The 18353-nt window shown below is 31.2% G+C and overlaps 1 protein-coding gene across 4 annotated transcripts; it reads right to left on the reverse strand.

The window, feature by feature from the left end:
• Window positions 1-32: 32 nt before the first annotated feature.
• Window positions 33-8111, reverse strand: LOC134706277 (neuroglobin-like). 4 transcript variants are annotated; one of them, XM_063565050.1, is made up of 5 exons: window positions 8025-8111; window positions 2868-2932; window positions 2070-2178; window positions 1242-1455; window positions 33-287 (listed from the first exon to the last, which is right to left on the reverse strand). In XM_063565050.1, the coding sequence occupies exons 2-5, from the start codon at window positions 2875-2877 to the stop codon at window positions 144-146; spliced, it is 477 nt and encodes a 158-aa protein (XP_063421120.1). In that variant the 5' UTR covers window positions 2878-2932; window positions 8025-8111; the 3' UTR covers window positions 33-143. The 4 variants fall into 4 exon arrangements, with proteins under 4 accessions (XP_063421120.1, XP_063421122.1, XP_063421121.1 ...); XM_063565052.1 differs by lacking the exon at window positions 8025-8111 and adding an exon at window positions 6877-6929; XM_063565051.1 differs by lacking the exon at window positions 8025-8111 and adding an exon at window positions 3734-3836.
• Between the last annotated feature and the right edge of the window lie 10242 nt (window positions 8112-18353).

The raw sequence follows: 18353 nt of genomic DNA on the forward strand, positions 1-18353 counted from the left end.
TCGATCCGCCACAAAACAAGTAATGCCATTAATAGATGAGCAGAAAAGTCATTATTTACATAAAAAAAATCACACAACAAATATGGTTCCATGTAACAAAGTACACTTGATAATGCATGTTTAACATGAGGCAACACCAGATTTTATTTATACGATTCCATTGCTATTCCTTTCACTATACAGCCACCAACCCAGTCGTACAGTGTCATAAATGCTGTCTGATCTTCTTCGGTAAAGCTATCACCCAGAGCTTCCTCAACTGCATGTAGTAAACATTCACCAAACACCTAGGACAAAAATGACAGTAACCCTTTTTTGAAATCTAGCATAATCATTTCTTTATTTCAGAAAGTGTATGGATTTTTTTTTCAAGTTCTCGGCAGATGACTGGTTGAAAATCCGCTTACTTTGTTGTTGTTTGTTCCTTTTTCGGGTCAGTAAAATACTTAGAATTGGGTGCTCCTATCATTATATATATAAAACTCATATCACACTTTTAAGACCAACCATACGATATGGGTTTTTCTCATTGTTGAAGAATATACAGTTGTCAATAATTGTTAACATTCTCTCTATTTGGACTTTGGGGGATAGTTGTCTCATTGGCAGACAATCATACCAAAGTAAAATAACTTATGTAAAGAGTTGCATGCGGTTTGTAGTAGTGCAAGAAGGAAAGGCGTGGAAAAGCTGACGCTCGGCTAAAAAAAATCATGAATTTTATCTCTGATTTTAAAAGATAATAAAACAATGCATTAAAACAATAAATAATGCCTTACCAAAATAACTCCGCCCACCAGTGACTGTTGTGTAGACCATGGTAAACGGTACCGTGTCTTTATATAAAAATTTGGTAATGCAAATTTGAAAGTTGTCCGAGGCTATATGGAAGTGTTAGTATATAAGTTTGACATAAAATTACAAAGACCATCTATCAATCAGAATACCAACATAAAACGAAATATAACTTTGATACACTAGTCCTTTTTTGGACCCGTTTAGCTTGTTGTGTGGTATGAGCCAAGGCTTCGTGTCTTCGAACTTTGACCTAAAATGCCTTATGGTTTACTTTTACACATTGTGACTTGGACGGAGATTTGTCTCATTGGCACTTAAACCAAGTTCTTATACCACATCTTCTCATACAAGTATCTTTTTGTCTTATCTATCTAATGTGGTAACAGTTTTAATACTTCTTTATATGGAATACTATGTCGTGTATCATGCATGGTTATACATACCAGGTAAAAATCTTGTTTGACTCCATAATGAAAGTGTCTATTCCCTAAGTTTTCAAGAACAGGTGTCATAGATGCTTGATCGTCTAACGAACCAACTGCTTCACCAATCATATCAAACAATAGTCGTATATGACTTTTTACCAGCCTCCATCTATCAGGATTATTTTCATCAAAAGAAAACAATTTCTTTGTTTCAGGTTTCCTTTTGAATAACCTGGCAATGTAAAATAACCCAGCTTAAATTTCAAATTACAATTTTAAATCAAAATACAATCAAGTAAATTTTACGGACGTCATCACGAGTTGGTTGACCGTTATGGAATAACCGTTTCACAAATGATATCGAATATGTTCCTTATACTGGTCATTCTCGGTTTCTGTGTATTTTTGGGTTATGGGAACTGATTTTTCTCATTTCAATGAACGATGGCATCCAAGAGGTGTTTACGATGCTAACTGATTCATGTTTTTGGACAGTTATCAAATGATTCTGATAGAACAGTCATGCAACAGGAAAACACTATCGTATGAACGGGCAACCATGAAGCCCCGGCCAGAAATTATACTTGTTCCATTTGAAAATCTTTAAAATGACACAATTTTTAAGTTGTCAAATGGGACAAATTTTAACAATACAAAAGACTAAACTTTTTCCTTTGTTTTTTAGATCCCCGGTCAAGTCGAAGAAAAAAAGAATAAAGTTTAAGGACTTTTTTGTTTGACCTCTGGATGTCTTATGACCTTGTTGACTCGTTAGGTATTGTGTAATTGAATACGCAGTAGATTTTATTTTAATGTACATTTTTATAATCTATTCAATTATCTTACTGTTCAAACATTGCAATACCCAGTTCATACATGTCTTCCTGTTTATTTGAGAATTTTTTCCATACTTTTTGAACTCGGATCCTGGTGTCCTCTGTCATTAAAATCAAACCTGAGTGATAGATAATAATAGACATATAATATATATACAACAATAATGAAATGCTTTTTTTAAGATTCTGAAGTATTTAGTATATATATTGTGACGTAGACGCGAGTGATTTCCAAAACTTACAGACTGAAGTAAAAGTTATACAATATAATTCCGTTTGATATGTTCTGATGATATGCAAAGGTTGACAATAATCATAAATTTGCCTTTTTATAGATATACAGCCTATTTTGTCTATAAGTTTGGTCACATAGCTATAGATGTTCTGTAATTATATCTATAAATTAAAAAAAATCAAAGTTTCCTTCCCTCGATAGTGTTCAGCTAGCCCGGCACGACGTGTTTGAAAGCCTATAATGGTCGTATGTTGTAGATGACTTTTTGGTTAGGGGTTTCCACATTATTGAAGGCTGTACGGTGTCCTATGTATAGTATCGAAACAATCATGTCATTCGGACTGTGAAGATGAGTTGTATCAGACAATCGCAATCGTACCACATCTTATTTTTTCATTTACTTGTAGTTTGTTTATGTCGATATATATTTCCCTATTGGAAATTATACCATAGACAGAAAACATATGAAATACATGGTTAACCATCAGAAAGTTATCATTTCAAATACTAAATGATGCGGAACAATATTTTACATATTAGCAAACTTGATGATTCAGTATTAACCTCACATACCGTCAGTCATAGCTTTATGTTATACTCGCGAAGAAATGCAAACTTTGCTCATTTTATAATCCTTTCTGAAAATATAAAGAAATAGTAATGTTAAAATGTTTTACAAACGTAAATATACAACATGATCTGTTAGTTAGTGGTCAGTGGTTGTCCTGTGTCATCTGTTTTGTTAATATTTATTTGGAAATTAAGTTTTGATATGTATCTGGTTTTTTGGTTTTGAATCGTTTCACAATTTGTTTTGCAGGAGAATTTCATAGCTTGCTCTATTTACGTTATGGTTTTGGTCCATTCTTGAATGATGATATATAACTGCCGTGCTTACGTCCTATAGGTAGTCTATGGTGGATAATAGCAGTAGTATCACTTGCAATTACATTACTTCATATATATTTATTCATGTTTTAAACATTTGGGTCGATATAACTTGAAAAGATACATGAGCAGATTCAAAAAGACGCAGAACGTCTGAATGAAAAAAATACCAGCTGTAGACTATTTAAAATCATAAAAGACAATACACTTTCTATCCCTATGCGTTCTCAAAACTTGTCCAATTTAAAACATCGGATGGGTACACCAAGGCATATCCATCGTTTCTCTGTTGATAGGTTAAGATTTCCATGAAAGATGTGTATGCTTACTTGAAATATTTGCGATTGAACGTTTTATAGCAAAAACCAATGAATCTATGAATTTATCCAAAATCAACTTAAAAATATTTCGAAGATGTGGTGTTTGGTTTCACTCGGAACGCCAAGAAATATGATTTTTATGTGTAAATTACTAAGGAACGAATGTTATAAGAAAAATGAAAACTATACAAAAACTAATTCAAAAATATAAATGTACGCAATATACTTTACCGAAACACTATCTTGTATTTATTTTTCTGTGTAAGGAATTTGTTCTAGAAAAAAAACTCTTAATCTAATTCCACATATCAAGTCCCTTCATATATATAGACAAATATGAGTATTTTACAATCCTTTCATTTTCAGAATAATTAATTATTGAATCAAAACATTTTTAGATATTAGAAGTCATGTGTCAAGCAATATTCTGCAAACAGGGTTTATATGTTTTGTATTTATTGACAAGTTTCTGGATGATTTATTCTTATTACTTGTTTATTTGTTATCTGTTTTGATATATATAACGATATCAAATTCACGAATTTAAAGTTAAACAAAGGAGATTTGACAAGTATTGTAGATTTTTATGATTATATTTCAAAATGAGATTATTTGAGTTAACAAATAAGTGCGAAGTACAAACTGCGTTTATAAGAAATCTCTGACGTTCATCATACGGAATTTTTAATTTTTAATTCGTCAATTGCTACAAATGAAGAATGTATCTAATACATATAATACAGACATTACCATTATTGTTTTGCTAATGGAACAAGCGAATCTCCTTTCGAAATTTTCTCAGAATTTGTCGTTTCAACGAGGTATTTTAAAAATAACGACACAAATAAACAAAATACACCTAGAGGTCATCATTCCAACTACAACAATAGACCGATGCCTTTACACTATTTCGAGCTCTAATCTATCATAATTAATCATAGATTTAACAGAGAATATGAAAGAAGTGCCATCAACACCAACAACAAAAATGTAATGTAAACGATGTAAATGTCGGTCATTTTTTTTTGCTGCTGACAGATATGAAAGACACAATCTTATAGCTTTCATATTTGGGAGATAATCTAAAGATGTTATGCATAAAATTCAAAAGATTATTTAAAGAAAATGTTCTAGTTGAAAATATCACTCTTAAATACAATGCATGCTGCAAGACAACTACTACCTAGTCTCTTTAAAATGCTTAATTTTATTTAAGAAAAAAATACAACCGTTGAACACTCAAAAACACATATCTTTTCCAAAGATTTCACACTTGACGTATTTTTTAAAAATCTGAATGTATATTTTTCAGAATTTGATGAGTTACAAAAAATTGCGATTAGCTTACGTAAGCAACAGCCAGTCGATAATAACGCACGAAGCTGAAAAGTTAAGGGAGGGCCGGGGTTATTATCGTAAGCAGTAAGTTAATAAGTATGACATTTACGTAAATGTAATATCACAATCATATTATAAAATGAACCATCATAGCATATCAATTAATAACCACAATCAACATGTCATATGATGTCGATTTTACGATTATTGAGTTTGATATAGCGATAAATGATGTCGATTTTACAATTATTCAGTTCGATATTACGACAAATGGTGTCGATTTTACGATTATTCAGTTCGATATTACGACAAATGATGTCGATTTTACGATTATTCAGTTCGATATTGCGATAGATGATGTCCATCTTACGACATTGGTCGTCGTTAATGTGACAAAATATACTGTTACTAGATTTAACCGCGTCTGATATTGTAATTCCGACACAGTTTCCACCTAACTATGACTCGTACCGGCTACCGTAATTTTCCATGTAAACAGTTCCTTTAAAAATCAAAATCCAATTAAATTTTTTAAACAACTCCAAAAGTATTAAATGTGTTACTGTAAGATGAAAGTTTTTTTTAATTTTTTTTATTTTAAAGCAATTTTAATATTCAAAATTTACATACACAAACACATAAAAAATCATTAAGATATGACAAATGAAAAACATTAGTCATGGTAAACTAGACTTTCTAAGTGAGCAATATATTTTTAAAAGAATAAACACTTTGATTATTAATGTGTGAAGAATATTACATGAATAGAATCTGACGGTATGCATGGTATGCATATACAATTAGAAATATTTTACTGAACATAAGTTTCCGTATGGGATTAGTTTGGGGTCAATGTAAGTAATAGAAATAAAAATAATAGTTCCATTAATGAACAAGCGAAATACATCATATTTATAAGAATTGAACATTGTATGACAAAGGGAAAGTACATAGAAACCCATAGAAACACACAGTTAAACTAGAAACTGATAAAAGCCTGTATCGCTCACTAGAGGAGAACAACATTAATGAATGACAAAAGTCGGTTTTATTGATCTTGTATTACTGATTATTTATACTATATTTAGTTTCTCTCTATCTTCTTTACGTTTTGCTCAAAACATAAAATAGGGTAAAAAAAAAATACCGCATCTAAGGGCTATCACTCCTATAAAGTATAAAGAGCGGCGGTCTACTTATTATATTTGCAAAATTTGATCTGTTAGTTGATCTTGTTTACTTACAGATATTTTTTTTGTAATTGAAGTGTTTGTTATGTTTTATCATCAATGCCAAAACGCACAAAGCTTTATTGAATGTTGAAAAAATACCATTAAAGGGCAATAACTCCAATAAGGAGTCTTTGGGCAATTTCCTCCATATTGTTTTAATTGTAGATCTTAGAAATAAGAAGGTGTGCAATTGAAACAACTCCCCATCCAATTCACAATGTATAAAAAGTTAACCATTATAGGCCAAAGTGACTAGTGCAAAACAATTCAAACAGGAAAACCAGTTATTATCTATATTAAAAAAAAAACAAAAAAAAAACAGAAAGGAGTAACACTTATGAACCACAAACGAAAACAACCAGTGAACAAAAAGTTCTTGGCTAAGGAGAGCAGTAAAAAAATGCGGCGGGTTGAAACGCTTTGATAGGCGCCAACCTTCACCCTTACCTGAAAAAAAAGTAAAAAAAATGCAAAAACTGTATACAAATCACCATCAATGGGCAATAACTGTAATGAAGAGTCGACACCTGATCATTATTGCTATTCAAAGGTTCTTCTTATACATTATAGTTTTCAAGTTAATAGACAAACTAAATAAATAGATCATATCAAATGGATAAAGATAGATGTATAAAACATACAATACTGAAATTACTGAAAATGATGATACTGGTAAAGATTATCTTTCGGTAAATATTAATAATATTCATTCACACATTTATTACGTTTAAAACAAACAATTTAATCCTAGTCTGAAATTTGTAAGAATTTGTAATAATTTCAACAAGAAAATTTGATACTTACCAGTATTTTCAAAAGCTTTATATCTAATGAGACGCACATACTCAATCAAAGTCCGCATTTAAATTAAAATTGCACATTAATAATATATTAAATGAAAAGGATGTAAACTAAATAAATATTCTCTCAAGCGCAGTAAACCAAATTAATTTCTATACGTAGCAATATAATGTTAGTACTAATAAGTCGATTTTGGTAAGTCCCTGAAACAACAACAAAAGACGTGTTGTAAACGTCAGCTACATAGCTATTCTTTAAAATAAGTCAATGAGTCGTTAATAAAAATGCATACCAAACACTGGATATTTTAAAGTTTTATTAAACAGAGTTTTTCGGGGTTTATTGGTTTGTAAACTGTATAAATAAATCTATTCTTAAAAAGGAATTAAACGTCCGCGACAGATGAGTTTTTTTTTCGAAAAATATTTAATCATTAACGATTTCATTTACAATTGCGATGTTTTTTCTATCATCGATTTTTAAATTTTCATGTTTTGAATTAGTGACGTTTTATTCAATGCACATACTCTTCAATGCTACGTGCTTTGCATTGGTTTACCGCATTTCAAGTCGGCTTTCGAATTGGTTTGCGGCGGTCGGGGAATGAGCCCATGCCCCAGCCGTTTCGTTAACATGACAAAGTGTGAAATATGATTATTCATACAAGAAATATAACAGCCAGATTTATAACAAAAACAAAACAATTACCGAAAATTGAATGTGACAGACATGAACCAATGACAAACACTAAAGGACATACTCCTAACCTGAGACAGACGCATACAGAATGTTGAGAGGTTTAAAATGTTCATATATAAGTTGCTTTGAATGCTTCTACTTATTATTGATAAAGACGTTTTTTACTCAACGTATTAATATAATTACATAAGTAGCTGCGAATTTTACAAATGGTCTTACTGGTGGATGGGAGAAGCATAGGGATTGCAGCATTTTATACCCTAGCACACTGTCAACAATGCTGATCCTTGTAGGAAAATTCATTGAGATAGTTCATTTATATATATACACACAAATATATCATTAACAATTTAAAGGGGGGACAGGAATACCGATATAATATACCTTTTTATAATTTATAGCACTTTTTCCTTGTTAAAAAAAGAAATTGTAATGAAAAAGTAATACATTACCTTTATTTACTTTTGTTAATCGTACTTTCAGTCCAGTGTTGAAGGAAGGCGACCATACATTGACTTCTATGCCACATGACATTTGATCTATCAAAATATGAACAATATTATGTTACATTTAAAGGGATATGGTAAATATTTTTATTATTTAGGTGAAATACATAGTCTCAAATTTAACTATTGTGAAAGAATGATTTGACAAATGTTTTGAAAGAAATCATATTGCTTTTTAGTTATATCAGTCGTTAAACTTGTTTGGATTAATTGAATTGTTTAATAGTGTTTTGACGTAAACCATATTAGTGACTTGTAAGTTACACTGTAGTATATTCAGATGTCATCGTCAACTTATATTCTTAAAAAAAAGCAATTTCAATTACTATATTGTTAAAATAAAAATAAAACATTATTTATACTGAAAAAAAGAGGACTTTTTAAATGTTTCGTTTAACAATTTAATGAATTATTTGAGATTTTTTTTTAGACGATTATGCAATTCCGAATTTTAATTTCATGAAAGGTGTCATGATTCATAAAAAAACATCATGTTGAATAATTGAACTTAATGTAAATTTTTGGAAGGCATGACAAATGCAATGTCAAACATGTTGCTAAATAATTGTCGAAATTTTACATATTAAAAAAGTATTTTTGAACTTACCTTAAAAAACCTTCATGGTGACCGGGTGGCTTTAAAACAATTATCCTTCACGAACCGCACTGCTGTCAAAATGATGATTTTTCATTTTAAATTGTTCCATAGTTCAAAATGTTCCCATACCACAGTTCGGTCACTTTAAAGCCCTTACTGCCTCTTCATATATGCAGACACATTGAATCATATATTTGATCATACATTCGTCATTCATATTCTAATGCATGTTTCAAACATAGTCGAATATTTTTAGATATTACACAAATATACCATTTCTAAGGAAAATACCATGACAGAACACACACTTAGAGCAAACTTAAATGAAAACTAGAATTATTCAGATGGTGTACAGAACTGGTACATGTGCCGTGGTCTATTTGAAAGTTGAGAAAAACGTCTGTATCATCAATGAAGACTAATTATTCAAACGCATAAATGCAACGGTGAGACAACTTCGACACAAATAAATAGCACGACTGCATACAGTTCCCGTTTCGATGGCTCGGGACATACAACTTTACAGATAACGCCAACGTCCCTTTAGCCTTGATAAGAAACGAATTTGATAAACTACTCAGTGATCTTAAAGCCTGAACTTTTAAAACATCATTCAACTGATACACCAGACAAGTATGCAATGTGGTTGACATTCCAAGATAAGACCCCCTTTACAATAAGTAAGGTAGAACGATTCATTGACGACGATATCACACTCCTCAAACAAACTGTTAACATTAACAATAACTCAAAATTTTACTGACTTTCAAATTATTTACATTATCTATACACAACAGTAAATGAGTAGTAAAATCTCGTTATCAGGAAGGCTTACACACAAGTCTTCTTTTTTTTTTATCTCATGAGAAGTGGTGTTATGCGCTCACGAGAAATGTTGCTAGCTTTGAATGCAATGATAATAGAAGGTAGAAATACAAAGGTATGAGAACTGACTTATTATATTTGCAATAACTCTCAAGCTAAGCATGTGCCTTGTTCGAATGCAAAGTTTATAGACATGATTCCAACAATAGACTCTAATGAAGATATGAAATAAATAAGAGATCATAGCGTTGCATATTTAGAACTTCGAGATTGATGTATAGTTTAAGTTATCTGTATGCAAATTATGACTTCCACTTAGACATGGTGAAAGTGATGGGGTAATTGTCCTCCTTTCAGTGACGAGTGCAACACTAGCCGTTACTAACAATCTACTTGTTTGTGAATCAACCAAGTCACAAAATGCTACAGATTGTATTATACTAACACACCACCCAGTAGATTCTGTAAGACAATACAGTCCATCCATATGTGACTTTTTCAATAATTTGAACTCCCACAGGACTATAATGCTACTATGTGTCGATGTCAGAGAGAAGAAAGGATTGATTTTAGACAATTTATCATTGGACACTTTACAATCAAAGGACTTTATTTCAACACAAGACAGTGGCAATATCTAAAGAGACTAATACCACACATTGACAATTCTATCAATAAAGCACTGATTTAAAACAATCCATCATATTTGTGATTTTTTTATATCAATAAAGCTGTGTTGAATAAACATTGTATATCATGTGTGCTTATTGCCCATTTATAAAAATGGATTGTATGTTGAATTTATCAGTAATGTGAATAATCACTGGGTTTCAAATGGTCAGTCCAGCAAACTCTCATGATTTATCAGTTAGGTGAATAATCACTAGGTTTTAAATGTTCAATCCAGCAAACCTTATCTGATTTTCAATGACTGGTCAAAGGTTACAATTGATCCATTCAATATGACAAAACCAAAGTGTGAAATTTTTTCTCATGATGTTTAAACAGAAACAAACTTATAAACAATTTATTTCTAGATTTTTAAGACAAAAAAAGACTCTTTTCAAATAACAATTTTAATATCATCATATCAAATCAGCTAACTGCTATATATATATATATACATACAAACAAATTATTCAACATCATCATTGTAAAAATGTGTAAAAGTTATCTGATACAACCAAAGTATTTAAGTGGTGAATTGAAATCATATTCCAAAATAATGTTTACTGAGACATTTTAAATAACTAAGATTTTAGAAATATTGGTTAGCCATGTATAACATTTGGTGGAAACAACTCACTGATAATAAGAACAAACGTTGTTGATTCAAAAAGGATACAAAATGCAAAAAAAAAGTGCTAAAACTTGCATATACATATCAATTGAGAAAATTGACATTAAATTTCTCATAAAAATATGAAACAACAAAAGAATTAATCAAAAACAATTTAACACAAAAGTAAAAAATCAGCTAACAGCTGAATATATATATACATATATATATATATATATATCACCATCACAACCATAAGAAAATATTTATTGTTAAAACATATAAAACTCATCCAAACAATACCGATTTTAAATGAGGATTTAAGTTAAAAGTTGTAAAACGAAGGACAAAAAAAAACCACAAAACAAATGTGTGTTGTTTTAAGGCATATAACTTTATTTAAAATGACAGGAATAAACTCACAAAATGCACCAGTATATGGGAAAAAAACCCAGATGTTGTTATCAAAATTATAATACTGAATTAAAAAAAAAAAAAAAGGAATGCAGATATCAATCAAGAAAAAAAAAAGAAATGAAAAAAGAAATGCATATATCAATCAATAAGATGGACTTTACATTCCTCATAAAAAATAACACAACCAACAACAGCATTGACCAAAAACACTCCAAACTTTGATAAGAAGCATGTCTATAGGTACTCATTGAGCATACTGATAAAATCTGGAAAAAAGCACCACAAACCTGGATCATATTTTCTCAAATTTCAAATAGTCAAAGCGTGATTAACTGATAATTAGAAGCATCTAACGTACACTCGGTTGATAAAACTGACCAATCTTTTGGTTTTCAGAGAGCACTTTGTCTCGCAAGAGGTGATAAAATCAGAGAAAGAAAATTCATCACATGCATTGATACCATTTACTAAAATTTCAAAGCATAGTGATTAAATGATAATCAAAAGCATCTACCATTAACTCGGTTGATAAAACTAACCTATCTTTGGTTTTAATCAAACATTTTGTCTCTCAAGTATTGATAAAATCAAAGAAAGCAAACTCGCCACACACCTCGACTATATTTTTTAAAATCTCAAAATCATCTGAACTCAAATTGATCTATAAAACTACATTATCGTTTGGTTTTCATCGATCACTTTGTCCTGCATGTGGTGATACGATCGGAAATATCAAACCCATCGCACAAATTGATTGCATTTTCTAAAATAAAAACCAGATCAAGTGATAATCAAAAGCAGCTAAGCTCATATTGATTAACAAAACGGGCATATCTTTTTTTCAATCGAGCACTTTGTCCAGACCCACTAGAAGGTGGTCTTCTTTTCTATATAATCAGCTAGCGAATCAAAGAAAGGATATAAATATGACAGTGTTTGAAACACTTTACCAAAACAATTTGCACCAAAAGAACAAATTATGGACCAATACGCCAGCATGAAGGGGAATTAGGAGATGAGAACCATGTTTGGGAGAAACAAAAGTCAACGGATATTATTATGTCAACTTATACAATAATAACCCGAGCAACCCAGGCAGATGTTCCCTAGGGTGGGAAGAATTTATCGAGATGGCCGCAATGCGTAATGTGTAGGAGTAGCTACATTCCTCATAACTTTTTAGTTATTTTTTTCTAACAACTGGTGTGATGTTTTTTTTTTAATTTTTAAGGACCCACACCAACAACCAAAGGAACAGACGTGCACACAACCAACACCACCACCATCCTACATTGCCACACCAATATCATCACAAGGGGGAAAAAGACAGCACGACACGGTCAAGAACGAACCTCAACCGAAGAAACAGATTGTGTCAACAGAGGGAAATTTTAACCCCCTAGAATTTTTTCAACATCTATAGCAGTTTGAGGGAATATAGTTGTTTTATATGCAGTATCTAGACAACACAAAGACGAATAGACAATATACTCTTATATTTATAAATGTTTTAACAATAGATCGAACAACATGTTTTTACATTTGATATTCTAAAATGTCCATATGAATAACTGTTAATTGAGTTTTTCCAAAACCTTTTATCGTCAAAGTTACATAAACCAACTTTTCGAACATTATTTATGTATGAAGTATGATTTTCACTTTGTATTAAATCCATAACATTTATTTTCATCTTGTTATCAACTAAGCATTGTTTATAATGAAAATGTCGTATTTGTTTATCAATAGCGCATTTGGCAACCCCTTTGCAGTCCGCTTTTCCCTTTCAAATAACTCTTCACCATTCTTTATGTCATATATTAGACTATACATCTTTGGACGCAAACCTATACATTCTTTGATTGGAACTCCTAAAATTACAAAATCGTTCATATTAATAACATAGTAACAAGTAATACACTGTTCTTAGAATTTTTTATATGAAATCAAAGGAGTTGCAAATGTTTAAGGAAATGATGAATATGAATTAATTGTACAATAGATTACTTAGTGTAAACAATATTTTTATTATGAAAAATACAGGTATAAATTATAAACACATTCACAATGAGGATCCAGAAACAAGCAACAATAATTATTGCTTATATTAATCTGTCTCCTTGGTAAATTAATTTCATTATAATACACAAATAAATCAAATCTACATGCTCTGTTACATAATAAAAATATTGATATTGTCAGTTGAGTTACATAATGAACTGAAAAGTAAAGAAAAAAAATGTAACTGATAAGACGAAATGCTTACAGGTTTATTGTTTGAGTCATTAATTTGTAAACCTTTTAGTTTTGATAACGAACCTTGTTACCATGAGAAATAAACTAATGTTTTCTTCATTCGAAATTGTATCTGAGCCATTTAATAGAAATTCGGTGTCCATTGGTGCCGTTAATTTTAGGCTTCCAAATGATATTATCAGTTCTTGTCTTATGTCCGAGTATAATGGGCTAAATAATAGAAAATGTGAGCTAGCTTCTAAGTCACCACAGCGACAATTAGGGGAAGAAACTAAGCTACTTGGAAACAAGTGACAGTTTAAAGAACTACTACTCATTCAAAGTCGGGCGTGAAGAATTTGGCCTTTTCGACATCCAGCATAAAAGTATAAAGGGACGCGATCGTTCTGATTACAAAAAAAAATGTAGGGTGGTGGTTGTGTTGGTGGGGTGCACGTCTGTTCCTTTGGTGGTTGTTGTGGGTCCTTAAAAATAATAATAAAAAAAACATCATACCAGTTGTTAGAAATCAAAGCGCTGTAAGCACTGTAGGCAGTTAACCAAAAACCATGGCAAACATAATTACCGGTATGAAAACTGTGGCAATATTGCTTCAACTTTTTTTTTTAAAGATTTAAGGCATTTTTGCGCCAGTCCCAAGTCAGGAGTCTCTGACCTTTGTTAGTCTTGTATCATTTTAATTTTAGTTTCTTGTGTACAATTTGGAAATTAGTATGGCGCTCATTATCACTGAACTAGTATATATTTTTGTAGGGGTCAGCTGAAGGACGCCTCCGGGTGCGGGAATTTCTCGCTTCATTGAAGACCTTTTGGTGACCTTCTGCTGTTGTTTTTATCTATGGTCGGATTGTTGTCTCTTTGACACATTCCCCATTTCCATTATCAATTTTATTAAAAGAACAAACATTTAACATTCATATATAATTGTGCATTTATGTTCATTTAATGAATTAAACATTAAGGCAAATAATTATATTTTTATTTATCAAGGTTTTTAATAGTAACTCACATGACCACGAATGGTCATGAGTCTTTCATGAGTCAGCAGTGGTACAAATTTGCAATGATTGCAGTTCTTCTAGTTGTGCGTAATTGTTCGTATTAGTTGACTGTTAGTATTTCAAGTTGACTTTAGTACGAGCTTGTAAAAGTATGAAAGGACTTGCTTCCCTGGAAAGAAAATTGAGTTTGTGTTTTACAGTACAAAAGTTATGAAACACAAATCAAACAAATGTTTACTACTACAGGGATCAATGGTGAGGTCTGACTGACCTGTCCATAGTAAATGTAAATATCTCCCACCTTCACCTCAAGTCCATGAAGTCTCAGTTTGGAATAAAATAACAAGTGTTAGTGTCTAGCAAAGTGATATGCATATGTGTCGCCTATGAGATTGACCTTGTATGTCATTCAATCTGTTTGAAATGAAAAATAGGAGTGAATACGGTTTAGGCGTTAGTATCTAAATCTTTTACAAGTTCTCAAAACACACACAAGAGGGTGTGGGGTGACCCTAGGGACTACCCCTATTTTTCATTTGATTTTTTATATTGTCCCATACATGAATATATATGGTTTATGGGTGGGGATCTAGACCCCTATATTTCATTTGATTTGTTATATTGTCCAATACATGAATATATATGGTTGAGGGGTGGGTATCTCATCTGTTTCTAAGTATCAAACAGGAGTGGATAGGGTGACCATAAGGACTCTCCCTATATTTCATTTGATTAGTTCTCATACATGATTATATATGGTTTAATTTAAAGGTGGAGATCTCGACTGTTTCCAATTTCTCAATCAGATGACTGCAGGGACTCCCCCTATATTTCATTTAATTTAGAGCTGGGGATCCCAACTGTTTCAAAGTTCTTAAACATGAGGGGTAGGGTGACCACAGGGACTTCCCCTATATTTCATTTGATTTGTTATATAGTCTTATACATGAGTATATATGGTCACGGGGTGATAATCTCGAATTTTTCCAAGTTCTCAAACATGAAGGTGTAAAGTGACCATAGGGACCCCCTTATAATTTATTTGATTTGTAATATTGTCCCATACATAAATATATGTTGTTTAAGATTGTGGATCTCAACCGTTATAAATTCTCAAACAGAAAGGGGTAGAGTGGCCCCACGAACTCCACCTATATTTCATATGATTTGTTATATTGTCCCATACATGAATATATATGGTTTAGTGGTGGGGATCTTGACCGTTACCAAGTTTTGGTCATTTTGGTTTCTTGTGGATAGTTGTCTCAATGGCAATCATACCACATTTTTTATATATATAAGAAACTTCCAGCTATTTTAACTGACCTTTCAAAATTGAGAAGAAAAAAATACCTCTTGAAATTGAAGTAATATGTTAAACTTGAAAAGCATTTAACATGCATTACCAGGAACATATATGACATATATATTGTTAGATAAACTGTTCCCAGCTGTCACTTGTATTAGATTTTGACATTAAAATTGGTGTACAAAATATTTTCTGCTTTTTCTTTCTTTTAAACAATTTTGGTTTTCAATTCTAGTGTTTATATTTATTTACCATGCATAGCTGTATTTTGTCAACTGTCTGGATTATTTTAGTTGATAGCCCCAAAACCCGGGATTACCCTTATCCGCTTCCGGAATCGGATCCGATATTGTAATCTCGCGGCAGCCATTTTGTTTACAATGTTGTTTTTGACAGAAAGTGAGATACGATTTTACTCGGATTTACACATTATTTATCGGTGATTTTCTGTATAAAGCTAGCGGTTGAACAAATTGAACATCGCTGTCATGAATAGTAAAGATGAAAATAAGTTTGAGATCGTTTTTTAGGAAACTTTGATAATTTTTTTTAAATTTTCTTTAAAGGTCCGTCGGGCGTAGCTAGTAATAAAGTAGAAAGTCCGACTGCAAAAGTGGAAGGTCACAGACCCCAGACCACCGCTAATCTGAACCCCTGCGTCCAAATTAAAAAGATACGAAAACTTCGTCTTCTAATTCAAAATTGCCACCAACAGCGTGATCAGTTGAACTTATATACGAAATATGGGGGATGTTTAATTCTCTTTCCTCTAAATGTAAGAAGGAAGATATATCTTTTGAAAAATTATATTCAGGTTTACCCTGTGAGAAACTTCATATAAAATTTTGTAAATTTATACTTGAGGTACACAAGAAAACAACAAATGCTGCAGTGTTATCTGAACTTGGAAGATTTCCAATATATTTTAATATTATAAAAGGAATGTTATTGTACTGGTATAGATTAGAGAATTTAGGTAATAATTTTCCTATATTAAAAGAGGCGTATACACAATCAAAGACACTACATCACATGAATATAACATCATGGTATGGTTCAATAAATGTTGTTTTTAAAATACTTGGTATTGACTATACAAATGCCATAAATGCTCCATTTTGTGAATCCTTATACAAATTTAAGAAATATATACAAACCAAGCTATCAATATTGTTTATTAGCTGTTGGAAAAAACAAATAGATAAATTTTCAGACAGTAAACTGAAAACCTACCTTTTATATAAAACAAATTTTGGTTTTGAAAAATATCTAACATTGATCAAGAATTTTGAACTTAGAAGAAGTTTTACTAAATTACGTGTATCTTCTCATAGATTACAAATAGAATTAGGTAGATATCAGGGTATTCCCCGAATTAACAGAATATGTAATAAATGTTCTTCCAATACTGTCGAAGATGAGGCTCATTTTCTATTTGATTGTAACAAATTTGAGGATGATAGAAATTGTATGTTAGCTAGTATTGCACAATATAATTCTTATTTTAATCATATGAACAGTCAAAGCAAAATTATCTGGTTATTTAGTGTAGAAAATGTTGAGTTACTTAAAATAATATGTAATTTTATATACAAACATCTTCCTTATTGAAGATTAGTTAAAGGAAATCTATGTGTGTATATATATTTGATTGGACATAGAAAATTATATTTATCTGAATATCACAAACATACTAGCCGATTAAAAAAAAAAATAATTGTTAAGATATATTATTTATTCAAATGTTCTCTTATATCCTTGAGGCATCGTCCCCTGGTATCAACTGCATTCAAGTTACCTATGATGCTTCCTTGTTTGCTTTTGATACAGGTAGGAAAGAGACATTTACACACATTTTACATGCCTATGGCCCATAAGGTATCGCCCCCTGGTGTCAGCTGCCTTTAGGAAACCATAAGGCTTTCCTATTTGCTGCTGACACAGGATGAGTCATGGACACGTTTAATTTCTACTTTCTTTTTGGCTAATTATTATATATTTAATTGATCCAACTTTTTGTGTACTATACATATGTGGATATCTATTTTTCTTTTTTTCTTTTTGGGCTACTTGTTTGTTATCTATATCAACCACACTTGCAATAAAATGCATTATTATTAAAAAAAACAGCATACTATAGATTCTTTATCTACGTATGCTTTAAGAACTTAAATAGTTCTCGTTTAACTTCTTTTTTTTTTTTATCTCATTGTTTGTATTGTATTATGAAAAAATTATTGATGTTGTAATGTTTATGCCCTTTGGGCCCATAATTGGAAAATAAAATATCTTATCTTATCTTATCGTAGTTGACTACAATATTCCTACGAGTTTTGCAATTTAGGAAATCTTAACTACTTGTCTTTAGAGATTTTCGGCGATTGAATATTTCATACATTTGTTCTTTGACACCTTAGCCAAAAGCTCAGGGGATAATAAACTACATAAGGATTCCTAATGTGCTCTACTTCCCATGTACAACTTCAAAACTTTTGGGAAAATCGACGATCATTTAAGGTTTTTCTGGTCATATTTTTTGTAATCCAGAATGAAAAGTATGAAAAAACTGTCCAATAAGTTATAAATAATA

Source organism: Mytilus trossulus, chromosome 2, assembly GCF_036588685.1.
Source record: "Mytilus trossulus isolate FHL-02 chromosome 2, PNRI_Mtr1.1.1.hap1, whole genome shotgun sequence".
NCBI classification, from domain to species: domain Eukaryota; kingdom Metazoa; phylum Mollusca; class Bivalvia; order Mytilida; family Mytilidae; genus Mytilus; species Mytilus trossulus.

Excerpts from the sequence above, each read along its gene's own strand:
- LOC134706277 (XM_063565050.1), bottom strand. Across the intron at positions 1,456-2,069 it reads GGTATTGCAATGTTTGAACA|GTTATTCAAAAGGAAACCTG; the intron begins GTAAGATAATTG and ends TTACATTGCCAG. Across the intron at positions 288-1,241 it reads TCAAACAAGATTTTTACCTG|GTGTTTGGTGAATGTTTACT; the intron begins GTATGTATAACC and ends TTTTTGTCCTAG.